At 42.3% G+C, this 23,102-nt stretch overlaps 1 protein-coding gene across 1 annotated transcript in view; it reads left to right on the top strand.

The window, feature by feature from the left end:
- Positions 1 to 21,037, top strand: part of HSD17B2 (hydroxysteroid 17-beta dehydrogenase 2) — a 91,831-nt gene extending 70,794 nt beyond the window's left edge. The window contains exons 4-5 of the mRNA XM_086688822.1: positions 8,254 to 8,391; positions 20,594 to 21,037. Coding sequence (XP_086544948.1) covers positions 8,254 to 8,391; positions 20,594 to 20,937 — 482 coding nt within the window. The 3' untranslated portion in view covers positions 20,938 to 21,037. The remainder of the gene's footprint in view (positions 1 to 8,253; positions 8,392 to 20,593) is intronic.
- The last annotated feature ends 2,065 nt before the right edge of the window (positions 21,038 to 23,102 follow it).

Raw genomic sequence — 23,102 nt, 5'->3', positions numbered from 1 at the left:
TGTTTGTATTTCACTGCTCTAGAGTACAGCCTGGGCATTCTTGTTTGTATTGTGATGTTTTAATGTTCCCAAGGTGATTCTACTATGCCTACTGAGTTATGGAATTAAAAAAACAAAATTTAAAAACGAACACAAAGTGTATATTCGTCTCTCTGGATTCATTTAATGTCAGCTAGTGGATGAGTATGTGAATTTCCAAGACGTAGCCTCCTTGGAATTACATCGGTTCTCTGCATGGTCTTTAAGGCTGTAGCCCACATATACACCCAGGGTTGCACATCCCTTACCAGCTCTCCCGTACCCTGGTGGATAAGCCCTCTACTTTGGAAGTCAAGTTTCCTCTGTAGAAATGGAAATAAACTTACCAACCAAGTTCGTGGCAACCTCTTGCCTTGCTGCCTTCTGGCAATAGGATTTTCACCTGAGGAGAAAAAACCAGAAATTAAGAATGTAACTGGGCAACGGGTGCCTGGGTGGCTCAGTCAGTTAAGCGTCCAACTTATGCTCAGGTCACTGTCTTGAGGTTCGTGAGTTCGAACCCCGCATTGGGCTCTGTGCTGACAGCTCGGAGCCTGGAACCTGCTTTGGATTCTGTGTCTCCCTCTCTCTCTCTTTCTCTCTCTCTGTCCCTTCCCCACTCGTACTCTGTGTGTCTCTCTAAAAAATAAACAAACATGAAACAAATTATAAAAATCTAACTGGGCAGGCAATGAAGGGGTGCATAAGGCCAGGAAGGGAGAGTGCCCCAAGACCCTGTGTGGCTCTTACACAGCAAGCTTTGCACATCTCCACTTACTTCATCTGATGCCCCCAGGAATCTCAGATACTAATTTGAAACATTAACAGCAGGGTTGCATCTATGACTTGAGCCTTCCAGGACTGCCATTTGGTAGGTCAGAAATGGCCTAACAATGTCAATTTCACAGAGTGCAGCACCATACAAAACACAATGTGTCTTAACTCTTTGGTCCAAGTGTGTTTTCTGTTTAGGTTGATAACAGGGGATGTGACGAATTCTTACCACCTGTCATGCCGTCCATTACACAGTGCATCTCCACGATCGCACCTATTCAGAAATATGTGACCAAGACCCTAATGTAACAGTTCAAGGTTTAGTAGTCGAAAAAAAATAATCACTTGGATTGGTTTTTTATTTATTTATTTATTTATTTATTTATTTATTTATTTATTTATTTATTTATTTTTAAGTAGGTTCCATGCCCAATGTGGGGCTCGAACTCAAGAGTCTCATGCCCTCCTGACGGAACCAGCCAGTCTGGTTAGCAAGCAAGTCTAGGGTGGGTCCTAGGAATCCACTAAACAAGTGATGAAGGCACCAGAGGCAATCTGATAGCAAAGCACAAGCTAACACCCCACAAGCGACCCTCCCCCTACCAGGAGGGATCTGTGTGACATTCCTCAGGCACTCCTGGCTGCCCAAGAGCAAAGGACAGGGAAAAACAAGGGGTTAACTGATAGAGATCACAGTCTTGCAAGACAAGAGTCTTCATTGCTTTGCAACTGTCTTAATGAGTTACAAGGAAAAAAGGCAATCTCTGGAAATCTATAGAGTCAATTTCCTGGAGCCCTAACATCACCCTCCCCTCCACTGGCGTGGGGAACAAAGAAGAAAATGTAGGTAAAATTAAATTTCCTTACAACCTGGAGCCCACTGACAAATATTCGAGATAGGCAGAGTAAAACATTCCTCCAAGAAACTCCCAACTGTCTTAATGTTAATGCCTTACTAAGGGAAAAATAACTTTAGCTCTACAATTCGCAAGGCCTCCAGTATCTTAAGAGTCCTCTTTATCATATGAAATTCCTTTTGGAAACCTCCCTTTTCCTTTATGCCCCCCTGCCCAGCTCCATAGTATATAATCAGTCACTCTCCACAACCCCAGGGTAGCTCTTTCTGCCTGCCCATAGCTCCCGTCTCCATGATTTAATAAAATCACCTTTTTGCACCAAAGACATCTCAAGAATTCTCTCTTGGCCTTCAGCTCGGGACCCCCACCAGCACTCCAAAACCACATCACAAGTACTGTGGGAGATCCTGAAACAGGTGCACTTACTAATCTATGAAACACCAAACAAATGGAGCCTTTTGGGCTGTTGAGATAATTGTGAAAACCTTGAGTAGCACTCTTGTATGGAGCTCACTTTGTGCCCGGCACTATTCTAATATATGGATATATTCAACCTTCACAACAGCTCTATGATGCATATACCATCATTATTATTAACTTACAGATTAAAAGACAGAGGTACATAAACATAAAGGGTGCTTGCGTGGTTCAGTCGGGTCGAACTTTCAGTTTCTGCTCAGGTCATCATCTCGCAGTTTACTAAGCTTGAGCCCTGCATCGGGTTCTGTGCGGACAGTATGGACCTGGCTTGGGATTCTCTCTCTCCCTCTCTGTCTGCCCCTCCTGTAGTCAAGCTGTTTCTGTATCTCTCAAAATAAATAAATAAACTTTAAAATTAAAAAAGAAAAGAGGTAAATAAACATAAAATTTTATGTACCTAATTTTAATAGGTTTTACTAATCAATGACAGAGCTGGGATTTGAACCTAGGCAGTGTTGGCTCGAAGATCAGCTCTTCACCGCTCCCCTCTGCTAACTGGCCTCGAAGCTGGCCAAGCTCCCCTCATCTATAAAATTGTGGAGAAGTGAGGATGGTCTAGCCCTGCAAACTGGGTGGCAAACTAGAAGAAGTTGCTTTAACTGGCCTTTCTCGCCAGTAAATGGAAACGTTGGATCTGGAATTCTTAAAATTTTGTGAAACTAGAAATCACTTTTAAAAAGCATCAGCCGGTTATCTGAAGCAAGACAGGAACCTAAGTTTAATGTTTGATGCCAGATGCTGGATCGAAATTTCATCAGTTAAGCCTTAGGATTCTTTCTTTCTTCCTTTCTTTCTTTCTTCCTTTCTTTCTTCCTTTCTTTCTTCCTTCCTTCCTTTCTTTCTTCCTTCCTTCCTTCCTTCCTTCCTTCCTTCCTTCCTTCCTTCCTTCCTTCCTTCCTTCCTTCCTTTCTTTCTCTCTCTCTCTCTCTCTTTCTTTCTTTCTTTCATTTTTCTTTAAAATTTATTTATTTTTGAGAGACAGAGAGAGACTGAGCATAAGTGGGGGAGGGCCAAAGCGGGGGGTGGAGACACAGAATACGAAGCAGGCTCCAGGCTCTGAGCTGTCAGCGCAGGGCCTGACGCGGGGCTCAAATCCACAGACCATGAGATCATGACCTGCCCGAAGTCGGAAGCTTAACCAATTGAGCCACTCAGGTGCCCTATTTATTTGTTTTTAATGTTCATTTACTATATTTTGAGAGAGAGAGAGAGAGAGAGAGAGAGTACGAGTGGGGGAGAAGCAGAGAGAGAGAAAGGAGGAGAGAGAGAGAAAGAATTCCAAACAGGCTTCATGCTCAGTCCGACTTGGGGCTCGATCTCACAAATGTGAGATTGTGACCTGAATGGAAATCAAGAGTCAGATGCTTAACCAACTGAGCCACACAGGTGCCCAGGATAAGTGACAGGGATGAACTTCACAGTAGCTAAAACAGAAGAGGGAAAAGGAATTTATTAGTTTACCAACTGACTAGATAGAACTAAATTCTAAGATGGGATCATCCTAACTCTCCCCCATCTCCACTCCCTATTTCCCTCAACACCCCCACTTCCAACTCCTGCTTCCCCCTTCTTGCTCTGGTTTCCTTTGCTTACCTTCTCTGATGTGGTAGCAAAAGTGGCCTGGGGGTTCAAGTTTTCTACCATTGCATACTTACGTAGCCGGGAATAAACAATAAGGCCATCTCCCTTCTGCCATCTACATCAGGACTCTGGCTCAACTGAGGTCACATGCTCAGCCCCAACCCAATCTCCAAGTCCAGGGAATGGGGTCTTGGGACTGCCCAGTCTGCCCCTTTCAATGAGAAGGACAAAACCATTGATCGATAGCCTTCCTACAAAGGCAGGGAGATAAGGATGCGTATTTCCCAAAAGGGAATTATGTGATCCAGACCAAAGCTTTAATAATCATGTAAGAATAAGGATGATAATTGGCATGAACTATTCTAGGTATCTCTACCTCACTGCCTATGCTCTCCCCGCTTCCCAGTTTTTTTGAGATATAATTGACAAATAACATTGTACGAGTTTAAGGTGCACAATATCCTGATCTGATACATGTATATATTGCAAAATGATTACCACAAAAGGTTAGTTACCATCCATCACCTCACAGAGATACCATTTTTTTTCTTGTGATAAGAACTTTCAAGATTTACTCTCTTAGCAAATTTTCAAATATACAATACACTATCGTTAACTGTCGTCACTATGCTGTACATTACATCCCTGGAACGTATTTATGTTGTAACGAGAAGTTTGTACATTTTGACTGCCTTCACCCATTTCACCCCCACCCTCCACCTCTGGTAACCACCAACCTGTTCCCTATATCTATGAGTCTGGTTTTTGTAGATTCCACCTAAAAGGGAGATTACATACTATCTCTTTTTTCTTTCTGATTTATTTCACTTAGCGTAATGCCCTCAAAGCCCTCAAGATCCTCAAGGTCTATCCATGTTGTTGCAAATGGCAGGATTTCCTTCCTTTTTAATGGTTGAATAATATTCTATTGCACATATGTACTACGTTTTCTTTATCCACTCATCCTTCAATGGACACCTTGATTGTTTCCATGTCTTAGGCATTGTAAATAATGCTACAATAAACACAGGGGTGCAGATGCTGTGCTCTTTTTTAATTGAAATTTTTATGGAGATTATCATAGAGTTAGCCAAAGTTTTAAGAAGGAATAGAGAGAGATCTTATGTACCTTTGACCTGGGTATATATGGTTAAATTTTTCATAACTATAGTACAACATTATAAGTAGTATACTGATAATGATAATTTACCAGTTTTATGCAGATTTTCCCAATTATATCTGTACTTATATGTATTCATTTCCATACATTTTATCATCTCATTTTCCTTTTTTTAAAATGTGTTTTTAAATTTATTGTTGAAAGTGAGAGAGAGACAGACAGACAGAACGTGAGTGGGGGAGAGGCAGAGACAGAGGGAGACACAGAATCTGAAGCAGGCTCCAAGCTGTCAGTACAAACACCAACACAGGACTCGAACCCATGAACTGCAAGATCATGACCTGAGCTGAAGTTGGATGCTTAACCGACGGAGCCACCCAGGCACCCCTCATTTTCCTTTTAATTGCATTGTATGACTTTCACATCATGGGTAGACAATCAAATTCAAGGCATGGTTTCATTAAATGACTAGAAATGGCCAATGTCTCTACTAAGATTGCTCTTTAACAAACCAGATCACGGTCATCACAGTCATATTTTCCCTGTGTGCAGAAATGAGCTCAGTGTTTTATAGTGGTCTGGGAAGAGGTAGCTGAAAACCTATCAGACAACAGTTGTTCTACCTACTACATATCATAAGGTGATGACTTAAGTATCTCTTAATAAATTATCTTCAATAAATGTTAGATGTGAGCATGCGCCATATTTTGTGGTCTCTGATACACTGAAAACTTTAACTTTTGGATAGAGGTAGGAATCAGGCCAAGAGAACTCAGAGGTAGGAAAATATTCTCCCATGGATGGAACAGGCCTGACCAGAGGAATAAGAGACTTTGGCAGGGAAGAGGAATCATTTGCAAAGTTCTGAAGTCAGAAGAACAAAGACAAGTACATGTGGAAAACTGGACCCATGTTTGGTTTGGTGAGAAATCACCAAAGCTGGTAGGACAGGGATGCCTGGAAAGGTAAGAGCAGGAAATGATGGAGGTCCTCCACCCATCCATAGATAGTTGTGCAAGTGTCCTGGGGGATTTAGGCAGAGAAAAATACCCATGAAGTCATCTTTGGCATTTGCTGACATGTCTATGGTCTCTGGAAGCCAGGTGGTGGTGTTTTCGTCCTCCCTCCATTCCTTCCTTCTTTCCTTCTTTCCTTCCTTCCTTCTTTCCTCCCTCCCTCCCTCCCTCTCTCTCTTCCTTCCTCCCTCCCTTTCTTCCTCCCTCCCTTCCTTCCTTCCTTCCTTCCTTCCTTCCTTCCTTCCTTCCTTCCTTCCTTCCTTCTTCCCTCCCTCCCTCCCTCCCTCTTTCCCTTCCCTACCCTTAAAAAATTGAGATATAATTGACATACAGTAAACCGTTCATATTTAAAGTACACAATTTGATAAATTTAGACATATGTATGCACCCAGGAAACCATCACCACAATCAAGATGGTAAACATGTCCTTCATCCCCAAAAGTTTCCATGTCCCCCTTTCTAATCCTTACCCCACCTGCTGCAGGTAACCACTGATCTATCTGTATCGCTATAGATTGGTTTGCATTTTCTAGAATTTTAAATATATGAATCATACAGCACGCACTGGTTTTTGTCTGGCTCTTTCATTCACCATAATTATTTTGAGACTCAACCATGCTGTTGTGTCTATCAACATTCCATTTTTTTAAGACTTTATTTTTGGGGTGCTTGGGTGACTCATGTGGTTAAACGTCCAACTCTCGATTTCGGATCAGGTCATCATCTCAGCGTTGTGAAATTGAGACCCACGCTCAATGTGAAACCTGCCTAATATTCTCTCCCTCTCTTTCTCTCTGTCTCTCTCTCTCCCTCTGCCCCTTCCCACTCTCTCTATTTGAAAAACAGTACTTTTAAGTAATCTCTACACCTAACACGAGGCTCAAACTCACAACCCTGAGATCAAGAGCCCCATTCTCCACTGACTGAGCCAGCCAGGCACCTCTCAAGTTCATTCCTTTTAAGGCACTTAAAAAAAATTGTTTAAATGTTAATTTATTTTTGAGAGAGAGAGTGGGGAAGGGGGTGGGGGAGAGAGAGGGAGAGAGAGAGAATCCCAAGCATGCTCCACACCCATGAACTGTGAGATCATGACCTGAGTCGAAATCAAGAGTCAGATGCTTAACTGACTGGGCCACCCAGGCGCCCCCCTCTCAATGGACCCTGTAATGGCTGAGTGGTATTCCACTGTGTGGCTACATCTGAGCTTGCTTAGCCATTTGTCCAGGGCTTGCTTTATTGACCAGGGAAACCTTTGCCAAAGCTGAGAGCCCTAATGTCCACCCACCCTGGGTTCCCCATGAGGTCCCCTCAGTGCTATGCTCCCTCACCGTCTTCACCCCTTCCCACTCTCAGTGTCCTCCAGGTAACGAATGCCAGGAACACATCTGCATTCCTTTTCCAAGGCTGCTGTAACAATTACAGGTGGCTTACAACCAAAGGAACTTGTTCTGCCACGTTCTGGAGCCCAGAGGTCTGAGAGCAAGGTGTTGGCGGGGCCTCCTCCCTCTGAAGGCTCTAGGGGAGGATGGCTTTGTGACTTTCCTAGCTTGTGGGGGCTCCAGGCATTCCTTGGCTTGTGGCCATATCACTTCAATCTCTGCCTCCATCTCCACATGGTCTGCTCCCCTGTTTTCCTGTGTCTCCTCCTTTTCTGTCTCTTACAAGAAAAGCTATTATTGAATTTAGGGCCTATCCTGATCCAGGATGGTCTCGTTTTGAGATCTGCACTTTAATTACACCTGCAGAGACCTTTATTCCAATTAGGGTCACTCCACTTCTCTGGCTTCCTTTCCTTCTGCTTTCCATAGCTCCTCCTGAACATCGGGTCCGATGATAGACCCAGTTTCAGGCTGTTTCTCCCAGCTTCTGAACTAAGTGTGATCAGGTGCCATGAAGAGCATCTACCCAGCCCTAGAGTAAGCCCTTTCTCACTCCCTCATACAGAAATGTCCCACTGTTCCCCATGGTGTGCATTACCCTTTGTTGTGACAAGTATTAGACCCACTTTGTTCAACTACAGGTGCTGGAATGGGCTGACCAGTGCCCCTTCCCCAGGTATGTCCACCTGGAACGTCAGAATGGACGTTGGCCAACCTGGAAGGTCAGAGGCTGGGACAGATCCTCTTTAACCCACCTCAATCACATTTAGCTTAGACGTTGGGACAGACTACCCTTTATATGGCTTGTCATTGGACTGTGATGGAGCAGCCAGGGAAGCAGAAGCAAAGGAAGCCAGAGGGCAGTTGTGACCAAGAATATGCACTCATCTGGGTACAGAGGGCCCTTGTCTGCTGGGGCCACCACACATACAGGTTCCTAGCATGCAGTAGGTCCTGTTTAAATACTTAGTGGATGAACAGATAAGAACCTCAGACCTAATTTTTTCTCTCTCTCATTACTCCTGCAGGAGGGGTCCCAATGGAGAAGCTGGCAGCCTATAGCTCATCCAAGGCAGCTCTGACCATGTTTTCAGCAGTGATGAGACAAGAGCTTTCCAAATGGGGAGTTAAAGTCTCTGTCATCCAGCCTGGAGGCTTCAAAACAAGTAAGTGTCTCAGTCCAGGAGCCCCTCAGCGTTCATCCTGGACGGGATTCTGAGGGTCCTTTGTTTTGACAGAGATCAAACCAAACTCCTCAGTGGTTGGCCAAAGAGGAGTTGGGATAGATGGGCCTCTTTTAATAATAAAAGGGCAGGGTGCCCGGGGGGCTCAGTCGGTTGGGTTTCTGACTTCGGCTCAGGTCATGGTCTCATAATTCGTGAGTTCAAGCCCCCGCATTGGGCTCTGCGCTGACAGCTCAGGGCCTGGGGCCTGCTTCAGAGTCTGTGTCTTTCTCCCCCGTTCACACTCTGGTCACTCTCTGTCTCAAAAATAAAAATAAACATTAAAAAAAAATAATAAAAGGGCAAGTGCCAGGTTCTTCAGCGTACAGTTGTTCCCCTGCATCGGTTCCACAAAGGAATTTAGTTTTGATGTCATATAGTTTTCTTTTTTTTAATTTTTTAAATGTTTTTATTCATTTTTGAGAGAGAGAGAGACAGAGACAGAGCATGAGTGGGGGAGGGGCAGAGAGAGAGGGAGAACAGAATCGGAAGCAGACTCCAGGCTCTGAGCCATCAGCACAGACCCCGACACGGGGCTTGAACTCATGGACCACAAGAACATGACCTGAGCTGACATCAGGTGCTTAATTGACTGAGCCCCCCAGGAGCCCCTTTAAAGATTTTATTTCTTTTTTTTTTTTTTTTTTTTTTCAACGTTTATTTATTTTTGGGACAGAGAGAGACAGAGCATGAACGGGGGAGGGGCAGAGAGAGAGGGAGACACAGAATCGGAAACAGGCTCCAGGCTCCGAGCCATCAGCCCAGAGCCCGACGCGGGGCTCGAACTCACGGACCGCGAGATCGTGACCTGGCTGAAGTCGGACGCTTAACCTACTGCGCCACCCAGGCGCCCCTAAAGATTTTATTTCTAAATGATCTCTACATCCAATGCGGGGCTCAAACTTTCAACCTCTGAGACCAAGAGTTACATGCTGTACAGACTGAGCCAGCCCGGTGCTCCTTATTTTTATTTTTAAAATTAATTCATTTTTTTAAGATTTAAAAAAAAATTTTAAGTAATCTCGACACCCAATGTGGGGCTCAAACTCACAACCCTGAGCCCAAGAGTCACATGCTCCACTGACTGAGCCAACCACGCACCCCACCCCACACTCATTTTTCTTAAATTGAGAAATATATACACACAGAGTTTAACAAATTACTTTAAAAACTCATGCACTTAACAGCCAGATCAAAAAATGAAGCATTGCCAGTGCCCAGAAGTGCCCATATGATCTCCGTCCAGTCCTAGTCTTCCCCATCCTCAACATATAATCACTTTCTTATTTTTTGTAGCAATTGTTCATTTGCTTTTCTTTGCAGTGTTACATACATGCATGCATCACAAACAATAGGATTTGGCTTTACTGGTTATGGAACTTTGAATGGAATCAGCATGTATGTATTCTCGTGTCTGCTTTTCTCACTCAACATTGCTTTCACAGTTCATCTGTGTGGTTTGTACCTGCAGCTCACTCATTTTCAGTACTCTGAACGTGCCACGATTTTTCTATCACTGATGGGATATTTGGGTCACCTTGGGACAATTATGAACAATTCAGCTATGAACCCTTTGGCATGTGACACTTTCGGTGCTGTACATGTATGTGATTTTTCCAGTGTCACATTCCCAGGAGTGGAATGACTAGTTCATGGGGTTTAATCGTCTTCAGCTTTCGTGGATAATACAAAACCATTTTAAAACATATTATTCCAGGGGTGCCTGGCTCAGTTGGTTGAGCGTCCAACTCTTGTTTTCAGCTCAGGTTCATGATCTCAGGGTCATGAGATCAAGCCCCATGTTGGGCTCTGCACTGAGCACGGAGCCTGCTTAAGATTCTCTCTCTGTCTCTCTCTCTCTCTCTTGCTCTCTCTCTCTCTCTCTCTGCCTCTCTCCCCTGCTCATGCTCTCTAAAACAAACAAAACAACAAACAACAATAATAATAGTAATAAAATAAAATAAATATTAAAAAAATATTGTTCTAGAGGCACCTGACTAGCTCATTCAGAAGAGTATGTGACTTTTGATCTCGGGGTCTTGAGTTTGAGTCCCATGTTGGGTGTAGAGATTACTTAAATAAACAAAACTTTAAAAATTTTTAAAAAAATATTGTTCCAATTTATACTCCTGTCCTTCCCACATAGGTCCTAATCTGTGACAGCCCTGAGCGGTATGCTTAATTGACATCATTTGGCAGGTGTATGGGGTGGGTGATACATACATGTGGGTATGCGACACACTTTGGTGATTGGCAATCTGAAAGCAGATCTCTAGGTGCAGTGCTCAGTCCTCTCTTTCTATGAGGCTGCCCTCAGTCTAAAGGTGATCCTGATGGGCTCTCTCAAGGCAAGAGGCCAGACAGTGGAAGGCTGAGGACTCAAGTTTGGAGAAGGATGCTCAAAGCTGGGGTGGGGTGGAGGGTGGGGGACACAAGAAGAGGAATCTTCAGAGAGAAAAAGAGCTTCTGAAGACATTCAAGGAGACATACCATATTTTTTAGTTCCTGCAATAGAAATAGCTAAGATTTCATGATTAGCAGGTTTTAAGCACTTTACATACACAGTTTCACTTAATCCTCACCTAGAAGGTAGGCATTGTAATGATGTGGTTTGAAGTGTTGGGGTTCAGAACCAAAAGTCATGAAAGAATTCTGAAAAAGAAAGTTTTCAGTGCACAAAGGTGGTCTTATTAAAGCACTGGACCTGTGGGCAGAAAGAGCTGTACTCGGGTTGTGAGGAATGACTGATTATATACTTCGAAGTTAGGGAGGTAAGGACAAAGGAAGTATCCAAAAGGATTTTCATTTGTTAAAGACTTATAGGATCCTGGAGATCTGGCTATCATCAAGCTAAGGTTGCTTTTGGCTTCTAGCAACGTATTAACATTAAGATGGAGACTTCCAGGAGGAATGGGATACTCTGCCTGCCTAAAGTATTTTATTTGTCAATGGGCTGCAGGTTAGAAGGCAACTTAATTTTATGTACATTTCTTTTGCCTTGTTTTCCACATCATTCCCCCCTGAACAATTTTGACCCTTAAATCTTTAAGGTTGTTGAGGGTGGAAGGTCTTACCTTCTGTAACTTCTTCCTGCTGAGTAGGGGCATAGAGATGTCCCTACCTATGGGTCAACATTGGTCAGGTGGGGAATTTCTATATAGGAGTTACTAAAGGCCAAGGTAGCCAATCCAAGGTAGACAACATATATAAACCTCCTTGAGTAGAAAGGATCATTTATCAGCTGGAAGTTACGTCCGTGAAGGAGTCTTGGCACCAGGCAGGGAGACATCAGAGAAGACAAGAAAATAAGGTTAATATTATTTGGAGAAAGGGAAGCCTGAATAAAAGACTTTTGATAGTTGCCCAAAATGTTCCTCTAGTCCAGGAGTTTAACCAATCACTAAAGGAAAGAGACCGATAGTTTAATGTGCCAATTTGAGTATTTATAGCTTTTAGCAATCCTGCTACATGCTTGTGATATCTGGAATATATGTACAAAATTCTGTTTTTATGATAGCACATGTTCCAGCCTGTGCAGTAGTTAAAATATCTAATGCCATTTGGAGAGTCATTTATGGCCTTAATTGTGTAGCAAGTGGCATTAGCCATCACCTGCTGTTTTGTTTAGCAAGCGGTCAGGTAATTAATAAGAGGCACCTTTATGGAAACAAAAGAAAAATATAAGTTAATGGGTAGAGCAAATTATAAACCCAGTGTCTGAGTCCTGAGTGCTGCCAGGGAGAAGATTTTTAGATGTCAAGCTCTAAACATCCTCAGATAGAGTGGAAACAGGTGGCTGAATAGTATGGGTTTTTCTGGTTTGTAATTCAAATGTCTCTGCTGATCCTTTTGAATGGCCCATATAAATGGGGGAAAGGAAAATGAGAAAGAAATGTACAACCATCATTTTCATTTAAAGAGAAGTCTGAAGTCTTCCACAGGTTCACAAGAATAAGAAGGCACCCTTAGCTGGCACACTGGATTCCTATGAGGAATGTAGAGGGTTGTTGTTGTTGTTGTTTATTTTATTTGAGAGAGAGAGAGCACAAATTGGGGAGAGAGGCAGAGGGAGAAAGATGGAGTCTTGAGCAGGCTTCATGCTCAACTCAGAGCCTGATGTAGGGCATGATCCCTTGACCCTGGAATCATGATATGAACCGAAATCAAGAGTTGGATGTTCAACCAACTGGCTGAGCCACCGAAATGCCCCAGGCAGATACAGATATAATTTTTGAGTCCACGAGGAATGTCCTTCTAATTTTATGGCTGTGGGAGTATGACCCAGTAGGGGCCTTTTCATTTCAGAATTAAATCTCCTGCTGTATTAGACTTTCAATTCTTTAAATAAACCTTGTCTCCTGGGTTTATATGGAGTGGGTTGCTAGTAACTGTCAGATCAGGTTTAGGGAGGATATAGTTTGCATATTCATTTAAAGAGATTTATGAATTAAAACCTGGCCTCAAGTAAATAATTTCAATTTTTTTTAACATTTATTTATTTTTCAGAGACATAGAGACAGAGCACAAGTGGGAGAGGGGCAGAGAGAGGGAAACACAGAATACAAAGCAGGCTCTAGGCTCTGAGCTGTCAGCACAGAGCCTGACATGGGGCTTGAACCCACGAAAAGTGAATAATTTAATAAAACACTATAGTCTTTACCTACTGGTAGGTACCTATAGTGAGAAAAGGCTTTTCATATACAATGGTTGGGGAAATCCATCCCATTTTCCAGTTGTTCAAATAATTGTATGCCCGTGGGTCTTGTTATTATCCCCACAGAATAACAAGCAAGATGGTCCTATACATGGGCTATTTCTCTGAAGTTTACCTCCAGTTGTCCAGCATCAGTTTTTAGGGCTTTTAGGGAAAAGGCAGTTTTAGTTTTTAATGACTTTAAATCAAGAGAATGGAAGAAGATTGGAAACCTAACTCAGGGAGAGTCTTAGCCAAATATTTGAGGAAACCAGAAGAATTCAGCATCTAGTCTAGTTTATAATAAGTAGTATTAAAATTTAATATCTACGAAGATGTGTTATTGAAACCTAATTTTTCTCTGTAATTGCCCTCATTTCCAGAGATAGCCAAATAACTACTAATTCATTTGTAAAAAACAAATCCAATTTTAACAAACTCGGCCTAGTTACTTACACAAGCTCAGCAAGGATAGTGATTGATCATATGGATTTTTTAAAATCTGCTTTGTTGGAACATTTTATAAGGAATCTCTAGATTTGAACTTTTGTAACCTCTCTAGGCCAGAAGCCAAGCCAAGTACTTGCCATCAGACATGCCTGCAATACCTGTAGATTTGGGTGAATTCCTCTTCATGAGGTCCCCATGCCAGGGGAAGTGACATTCTTTCCTCACGTGGTAAGGCTGCTGGGAACTCTGTAAGCAAGGCATCAGGCCAACATTTCCAAGGGGCTTTATTTCGCCACGTTTCATAAAGTCAACCCTAGTTCCTTAAAGCTGTCGGGTCATATCTGTCTATGCATGTCTCTTAAATAGGACATTCCAGCCAAAGCCTTGGGAAAATAACCAATATTTCCAATGGTGTCCTGTTACATAGTCTTATTGAACTTCTGCAAATAACTGTAGTTGCCATGAAGGAAAGAACCCTCACTGAGAGTTTTCGAATTTCAGAGGGTACAGGTAGGGAGAATAGTTAAATGCTTTAATTTGTTCACCAATGAATACTTTATCACACTTCTGAAAGTCATAGATATCTTAAGAGAAAACTTCCTTAATCTGGAAGAGCAAACATTAGAGAGCCGGCAATGTTTCAAACAAGAGTCACAAAAACTAAAAACGATCATCATCTTCCTTAATTTACTTAAAGTTACTAATTCTTGTTCAGTTTGAATGCAGCTTTTTAGTTAGTTCTCGAAATTCTTACCAATTTTAGTTTTATGATTTTAAAGATATCAAAAACCTGTGTTTGTCAAAAGCCCTTTCTATGAGTCTCCTTGAAGATGAAACATGTTTTGCAAGAGGATAAGAACAAGAACTATAAATGACAAAAGACTCAACAATTGGAGTGGTTAAAGATTTGATTAGAGTTCATTACAGCTGGCAAGGAAATCCAGTTATTTCTGTGACACAGAGCTCTTCAATAATTAGAATATTAAGTAATAGTCTTATACCAGAACATATTAAAACATATTAAAACTTTAGGAATTTCATCTCTGGAATAGTTATAGCATTTACCCAAACAATACCTAAGGCTTATTATTTGTTTAACAATGCTTCCAGAGTCACTTAACATACCAAAGAATAAGGCCTAATTAGTCAAAAAGATTTCATTGACAGTTTAAATACTGGGAAGTGTGTTAAAAAACCTCAGAAAGTTATAAAGCACATGCCTAAGTAAGACCACAGGTCATTACAAAATTTAACACTTAATTATTACAAAAACTTTTTTAACGTTTATTTACTTTTGAGAGAGAGACAGAGTGCAAATGTGGGAGAGGAAGAGAGTGAAGGAGACATAGAATCCGAAGTAGGCTCCAGGCTCTGAGCTGTCAGCACGGAGCTTGATGTGGGGCCCAAACTCACGGACTGTGAGATCATTACCTGAGCCGAAGTTGGACACTTGACCGACTGAGCCACCCAAGCACCCCAAAACTTAATTATTTATTTAACCAAGGTGGCAATATGAGATTCCAAAGGCAAACGTGTCTGGTTATATAGTTGTTAGCAAAACTCAGCTCCTATAGTATTGAGAAGTTTTAACTGTGTAATCAAAGACCTGATAAAGACAAAACATAAAAGTTTTGATTTTCTGGGCAGACAGAAGAGAAAAAATAAAAACATGTTGTTTACATTTTCTTATCAAGAGCAGATCAACAATCCAAGAAAACTTTGTCTTTTGAACAAAGAGAAAAGAAGAATTTCAACCTTATACCTATATACTTTTAAAATCCATTAATTTCAACCTGAGTCCTGACCACATATAAAATTCCTTTGCAAAGATTTCCCTCCATAAACCTTCTACAGTAACTTTTAAAATTCATAGTTGCTTCCCTTATTTCCATCAGTCTCAAACACATTTAGCAGAAGAATTTTAACTCTTAGAAGCCCAAGTCTCCAGTGAAAACTAAGTAGTAACCAATTGTGAACTGTTACACCAGAATTCTTTAGACGGCAAATTTGTGAATCTATTAAGCACAAGACATGTTTTCCGACACACCCAAATATTCTTAGTTTCTCTGCAGTAGGAAGCCAAAAGCAGAAACCTATTTTTAGTAATCAGTTCTTCAGCACTCCATCCTATTTGGAAAAGCTTGGATGTCCAATGAATTCAATCCCATTTTATCATCCCAGCAAAAGTTTATAAAGTTTCAGGTTACTAATGACTTTGAAAGCTATCTTAACAATTACCCAAGAAAACTTGGAGGCAGACAAAATTAACCATCATTTTAAGTCATCTTTTTGCTGACAAATGGCAACAGAGATAACACGAGCTTATTTGACCTTCAGTAAACCTAGGTAGCATTAAAAGTTTCAATTAGTTTCAATACTGAATTATGTTCCACCTGAGTCCACTTAAAAGTCAATCAATTTGTTCCCCGTTGTTAATTTTTACCTGGGACACAGGTGGAGAAATCTGAAGTGGGCAGTGTAAGTCCAATGGGGGTCTCTGCCCTCCTTGACAGCGAGGGGAGGAGGAGGAACCAATGGCGCTGGAGGCACCCGAGATGCGACTGGAGCCAGTCGTGAAGGCTGTGCATGAAGGTGGTGCAGAAACAGGAGGAGGGGGAGGGGAAGGCAGAAGAGCCTTCCACTAAAGTGGAGCTCGGCAGTCGACGTCAGGCCAGAGAAGACAGGGAACTTTCTTGAAATTAAAGGCATTTTGGCAGCTGTTTGGGAATACTCCTTAAAGTCCCCAGCCCAAGATAGACTTACCAGAGACTGTTGGTTCCAATTATAGCCATTAACCTGGGGAATGAAGGAGGGAGAAGCCCCCACATCTATTAGGAGGAGGAACAGAGAGAGAGTCAGTGTTTCTTTTGTCAGGGATGGCCTGTGTTTCCTCCAGCAACCTGGGTTTATTCGGAGAAGGCTTATCTAGACAATTATCATCCAATGTATCAGGAGGGGGTTTACTGGCCAAACACATTCTGCAAGAGGCTGTTAGGCAGGGTCCTCATTTAGGGCCGTGTGGGTCTGGACCTAGGGGTACTTCTATCCATTTCCCCGGTTTCCCACAGGAGAGATCTAACTTAGAGGTCACACTAAGGCCATGCAGTGTTACAGATCAGTCCTTTCTTAAATTTTGCAATCTGAATTGTTTCCAGGGGGTTAAAAGGCATTCCAAAGGAGAGTCCTTGGGAACTGAAGAGAGAAGATCCGTTATCAAAAATCCCCTCTGATTCCCAGGTGGCATCCCACACAGTCAATGCCATAGGTCCCTGTTGTCAAAGCGACCCAAGGTGTCCCTTGAACAAAACTGCTATGATCACCACCCTGCTGTAAAGTCCCCGTAGGAAGGATGCTAGCATCCCTCTGCTTCCTCATCAAATCCTACACTACAAACAGGTGCCAGTGAATGGACTAAAATACCCTACCTTGCTGTGAAGGCCTTGAAGAACCCACCGTTTTTAATCCATGGAAAACATTAGAAAGGTTTTGACAAGGGGAAATTACCCAATTCTGTAGTTTAAGTAGTTAGTAGAGGACACTGATGGAAAACAGTAGAGATAGAAATCCATCATGGTCTAAGCGACATTCCAACACAAGTAATCTTTATAGCCAACTTCTCTAGGAAATGGTCCTAGTTGGGCTTTCATTGAATTGGGTACTGGTTTCAGCTGGCTCTGAGTGCAGTTCTCGCATCCAGAAGAGGCTAGACCAGGGGATCACTTTAGACCAATGAGAGGAAGCTTCACACAGGAGTCTTAAGATCAGCAGCTGTGCTAGTCATTAGGTGGCTGTCCTGTGCCCAAGACAGGCAGACAACTTTGTATGAGGACAGAAATAAAGAAAAGGCCTCAAGTTTTTGAGTCTTATTACCGTTCCTGCCTGGGTACTAACTTCCAGCCCAAAGGTAGGCTTTCTCCTCCTGGCAGGGTAGCCATGGGCTAGAGGATCGCAGCCTGAGCAATTGACATGAAAATGTCCCAATAAGACCACACTCCTTGAAAAGCCCGATAGGAGAGCAAAGGGAGGAGAGAGGAAGGACTCGCCAAGTTTGCCCCGAGGCTCAGAGTCCAGGTGAAAAGACTCAAAGCCCCACGTCAGGGCCCCAAAATGACGTGGAAAATTGTTCAAGTTCAGAGCTGAAGGTCAAGAAAGAATTCTTCAGACATGTTTGGTGCAAAAAAGGTGGTTTTATTAAAGCCCGGGACAGGACCCGTGGGCAAAAAGAGCTGCACTGAGGTTGTGAGGGGAGACTGATTATACACTTGGAAGTTGGGGGAAGATAAGACAAAGGAGGTTTCCGAAAGGATTTTCATGTGTTAAAGAAGACTTACAGGATCCTGGAGGCCTGGATGTTGGCAAGCCAAGGTTGTTTTTGCCTCTGGCAAAGCATTAACATCAACATTGAGAGTTTCTGGAGGATTAGTTTATTTTGCCTGCCTGATGTATTCGTCAATGGGCTGCAGGTTATAAGGAAATTCAATTTTATGTACGTTTCTTTTGCCTTTGTTCCCCACATCAGTAATATTCCCATCCTGTAGGGAGAAAGCTGAGCCTCAGAGAAGTTGGGAAATTTCCTAAGTCACAGAGGTGTATGAGTCAGAGATGGGATTTGGATCCAAGTGACCTCAACAATTTCATTGTGTATAGCCCCAAAGTGGCAGCTAGTGGGTGTCAAAAGTGGCAGATGAAAGTTGACAAACTTCTGGTGGCTTTGTCACCAGTAAAGAGAGCCTTGAGGACTCTGCACAGGGTACTCACAAGAATGGTTAGAAAGTCCATGAGGTGTTTAGAGAGGAAGAGGAGAGGAAAAGGAATCCCTCGCCTTGGAGAAAGCCGAGACAGGGAGAGGTAGCTGGAGGAACAATAGTTCACACAAACATGTTTTTCAAGACCCAGAAGCCTTGGGAGTAATTGTCAGGGTAATCATTTCTTTACGTGTGGTATTGTGTTTTCATGAAAAGTAATGAGCAATTGAAATCCTTTTGCATTTCGGTGGGTATAATTGGATTTCACTGGCTTACATTTCACAGTCAGGCTCCCTCACAGACCCAATATCCGATATCCAGGAGTCACTCAAGCTGGTAAACTAAGGATCATCCCCATAGCAATCCCAGAGCAATCCCACACTTTACAGGAGGGAATGTGAGGTGCTGCATCCTTTGTGGAAAGTAATCTGGCAGTAGGTATTAAAATTCAGAATGCATGTGCCTTTTGACGACGCAGCCACACTGTAGAGGCTGCCTGCAGAGGTAAAACGCTAAAATACAAAAGGATGTGTTATGCAAGACTGTTTATGGCAGCGTCACTGAAATGGTGAAATCTAGGAATGACTGGAAAGTCCTTTGATAGAGAAGTGGTTGCCTAAAAGCTGTTCAATGGGAAATTTCTGCTGCTCTGGTTTAAATCTATAGCCATTGACTTTTGGAGGCAGGTCTGTGATTTATTATTCAGCAAACAAACAAGCAAATCTTTGGAAATCCTGTATAGTATGATCCTTTGGGCATTTTGTTCCTGGTAAAATAAGATTAAACCAAAGCCTTTTTTTTTTAAATTAAAAAAAAATGTGTATTTATTTTTGAGAGAGAGAGAGAGAGAGAGAGAGAGAGAGAGAGAGAGAATGTGAGCAGGGGAAGGGCAGAGAGAGAGGAAGACACAGAATCTGAAGCAGCCTCCAGGCTCCAAGCTGTTAGCACACAGCCCCGTGGGGGGCTCGTACTCATGAACTGTGAGATCATGACCTGAGCCAAAGTCGGACGCTTAACTGAGTCACCCAGGCACCCACAAAGCCTTTTTTAAAAGTTTATTTATTTCTGACAAAGAGAGAAAGAGAGAGAGAGAGAGAGATTGATTGATTGATTGATTGAGAGTGCAAGGGAGTAGGGGAGGGGCAGAGAGAGAGTGGGAGAGAGAATCCCAAGTAGGCTCTGCATTGTCAGCTCAGAGCCAAACGCAGGGCTCAAACTCAAACCGTGAGATCATTACCTGATCTGAAATCAAGAGTTGGACATTCAACTCACTGAGTCCCCCAAGCGGCCCTATGTGTGTACATGTTTGTATAAACAAGGAAGGAATGTAGAAAGACACACAAAACTGTAAGTTACCTTAGAAGAGATTAATTTTAAAAACATATACATTTCATTATTTACTTTATTTTACATAATGAACAGGCATTGCTATAATATTTTAAAGTAAATGTATATATAATTAAATTGTATATAATAAGCACCCATTGTTTCTATATCAAATGTTTATATATTTAATTACATATAATTTATATGCATAAGTTATATATTATTTAAAATTATATTTATTAAATAGATAGGATGATAGTTAACATTGTATATTTAATTTTATACATAGAAGTTGGTATTGCTTCTATATTAAAAAATTATACATAAATGTATATACACATGTTCATACATATTATATATATTGTATACATTATATTTTATATTGTATATAATAATCATGAAAACAGATGTAATAGAATGTTTGTGGCAGCACTGTTTGTAAGACCCCCAAATTGGAAACAACCCAAATGCCCATCACAGTATAATGGATAATTTATGGCATATTTACACAATGGAAAACCACAACAATGAGAATGACCACACAATACATGGATGAATCTCAGAATGTAGTGTGTGATTCCATTTACATAATGTCCAATGCCAGGCAAAACTGCTCCATCCTGGTCATTGGGACAGAGGATCCTGGGAAGGGGGTTGGGAGTGGAGGCTCCGAGGCTGGCTTGTTTTCTCTTTCTGCTGCTGGTTACACAGGCTATTCAGCTTGTGGAAACCTAGACATGTGTGTACTTTTCCATACGAATGCTGAAAAGTGTATTACATACCATTATAAAGCTCATTTTAAAAAAAGCCATTTGGGAATGCCTGTCTTTCCAACGGAAGCCAGTTCACAAGGGCCTGCTTCCCTGGTAGGGTCGGACACGTCCAGTCTGGCCTCCCCAGAATCTGAGCCTCCCTTCTTCTTGCATCACAGGTATCGCGGGCACGAGTGAAATGTGGAACAAGCTGGAGCAGGACATCCTGGACAACCTTACCCCCGAAGTGCTAGAGGACTATGGGCAGGACTATATCCTTGAGCAACGGGATTATCTCAAGTTCATCAGCAGGTGTACCAACACTGATATGTCCCCTGTGCTCCTGGACATCCGGCATGCCGTGTCTGCTAAGAGCCCCTTTGCCTTTTACTCGCCAGGGCCGATGGCTTATCCAATGCTCTGCTTTGTTTCATTTAGTCCTACTGGCATATTTGATTATTTTAGCAAAAAGTTGTATCACTTTAGAGGGAGCATGCCCAAGGCGCTAACTAAGCAGGCCTAACTGAAGAACAAGGCATGTAGGCAAATATGTGAGGAGTGTTAGTCTTGGAATGAAAGGGAAACCTGAACTTCCCATTAAAGTTGTGGTTTCCTACCTTGTATTTCCTGTGAAGTCTGTTGGTTGAATAGGAATTAATGCTGAGAAGGCTGGTGGCTAGAAATGACCCCCATGACAAATGTGAATTGAGGGTCAGCCTGCTCTGCACACATACATTTCAGATATTCTCTCATCTAGTTCTCATTAGAGAACCATGGTAGGTATCTTCACCCCTACTTAACAGGTAAGGGAATGAAGGATCAGAGAAGTTAAGTTGCCCATTCATTGTCACACAGCTAGCAAAAGGCAGTTCAAATTGAAATCCAGGCTGGATCCCACTGCCTGCCAGAGGAGGAAGACAAAGAGATGACAGGAAAAATGAGATAGAGAAGGGAAAAAGAGGAAGAACTGGCAAGGGTCATAGTCAAATGGAGTTTTTCTCGCTGTGAATAGACAGCCTGCTGTAACTACTGTATTCAAGGTACTGGTTCAAGTGTGTAATCAGTGCTCTGTGCACCTCCTCTCCCTTCCTCTGTCTGGAGCCCTGGAGAAAATAGGATGAGGTTTCCCATCTCAAGCAGGCCCCAGTGGCCTTTTGGCAGACCCAGGGCATGTGAATGGCTGATTTAGTGTCCATAGTAACTATCACTTTCACCTTCCTCTGAGCATCCCAGGCTGGAAAACCAGCATCATTACCTAGAGAAATCAGCCAAAGGGAGCAAGCTCAGATACTAAGAGAGGTGGGGGTCAAGTTCACCTGCAGGGGGCAAAAGGGGAGGAGCTGGTGAACAGAAGGGACATAAAAGGAACTAGAAAAAATAGCAGCTTGACATGAGGGAAGCAGAAGTCCAGACATTATTCATTGCAAACCTCTCTTTGTCCCGTTTTCTGTCTAGAATGTGAAGTTTCTTTCTCTATTTTCCAACCTCCTGGAGATTTTAGGAGGATAAACTCACAATGCTCTGCAATTTTCCCCCAAAATAAAATAATAAATAACAAGATAGTGAGATAAACAGTTATGAAATTATTAATCTGATAAATTTTTAATGGCTATTCATGCCTGGTAGTCATTGCTTTACAGCAGAGCAGAAAGAAAGGAAAAAATAAAAATCAAAGTTTAACTGATGGTATCCAAAATAGGCACTTTTTGGAGATGAGAGTCGTCAAGGCCAAAGCTTCCATTGGCTTGATTCGGATGTGGAGGGAGCAGAGGGTTTGTATAACCAGAGTTTGGAGGGGACCTAGGATTGTGTGTTTCACTAAAAGTCAGTGTTTTTTTCAAAGTGATCCCTGAACCTCAGCATCAGCATCACCTGGGAACCTATTAGAAATGCAGATTCTCAGAAGCCAACCCAATCATATCTTAGGTTCCTATGGCTCCTGTAACAAATTATGGAAAACTTAGCAATTTGAAACAAAATACAGTAAAACCTTGGATTGTCAGCAACTTGTTCTGCGAGTGTTCCACAAGGTGAGCAAACATTTCTAATAAATTTTAACTTGATAAATGAGCCATGTCTTGCAATATGAGTACTAAGTGATGCCAAATGTCACACGATCACAACTGAGCCAGTATTTCTTGAAATTTGCTTTGATATACAAGTGCTTTGTATTACAAGCATGTTTCCGGAACGAATCATGCTCACGAACCAAGGTTTTACTGTGCGTTTACTATTTTACAGTTCTGGAGGTCAGAATTCTGAAATGGTTCTTCCAGGGCTAAAATCAAGTTGTTGGCAAACCTGTGTTCCTTCTGGATGCTCTAGGAGAGAATTCATTTGTTGTTTCTTCCAGCTTCCAAAGACCTCCCATATTCCTTTGCATCGTTCCAACCTCTGCTTCCATGGTCTAGTCTCCTCTACCTCTGCCTTCCTATTAATTAGGACGCTTGTGATGGCACTGGGCTCACACGTCATCCAGAATAATCTCCTCATCTCAAGATCTTTAACTTAATCACATCTGCAAAATCTCTTTTGCCACATGAGGTCACATATGGTTCCGGGGAATTGTGTGCTCTTATCATTACTAGAGGCAATTATTCTACCGACCATACCTACTGAACCTGAAATTCTGGGGGTGGGCCCAGCAACTTGTACTGAGCCTTCCAGGTGGTGCACACCCATGTTTGA

This window comes from Puma concolor, chromosome E2 (assembly GCF_028749965.1).
Source record: "Puma concolor isolate L17-30 chromosome E2, mPumCon1.1.hap2, whole genome shotgun sequence".
Classification (NCBI taxonomy): Eukaryota; Metazoa; Chordata; class Mammalia; order Carnivora; family Felidae; genus Puma; species Puma concolor.
Note: the sequence above shows the minus strand (reverse complement) of the source record. Positions and strands in the feature narration are given on the sequence as shown.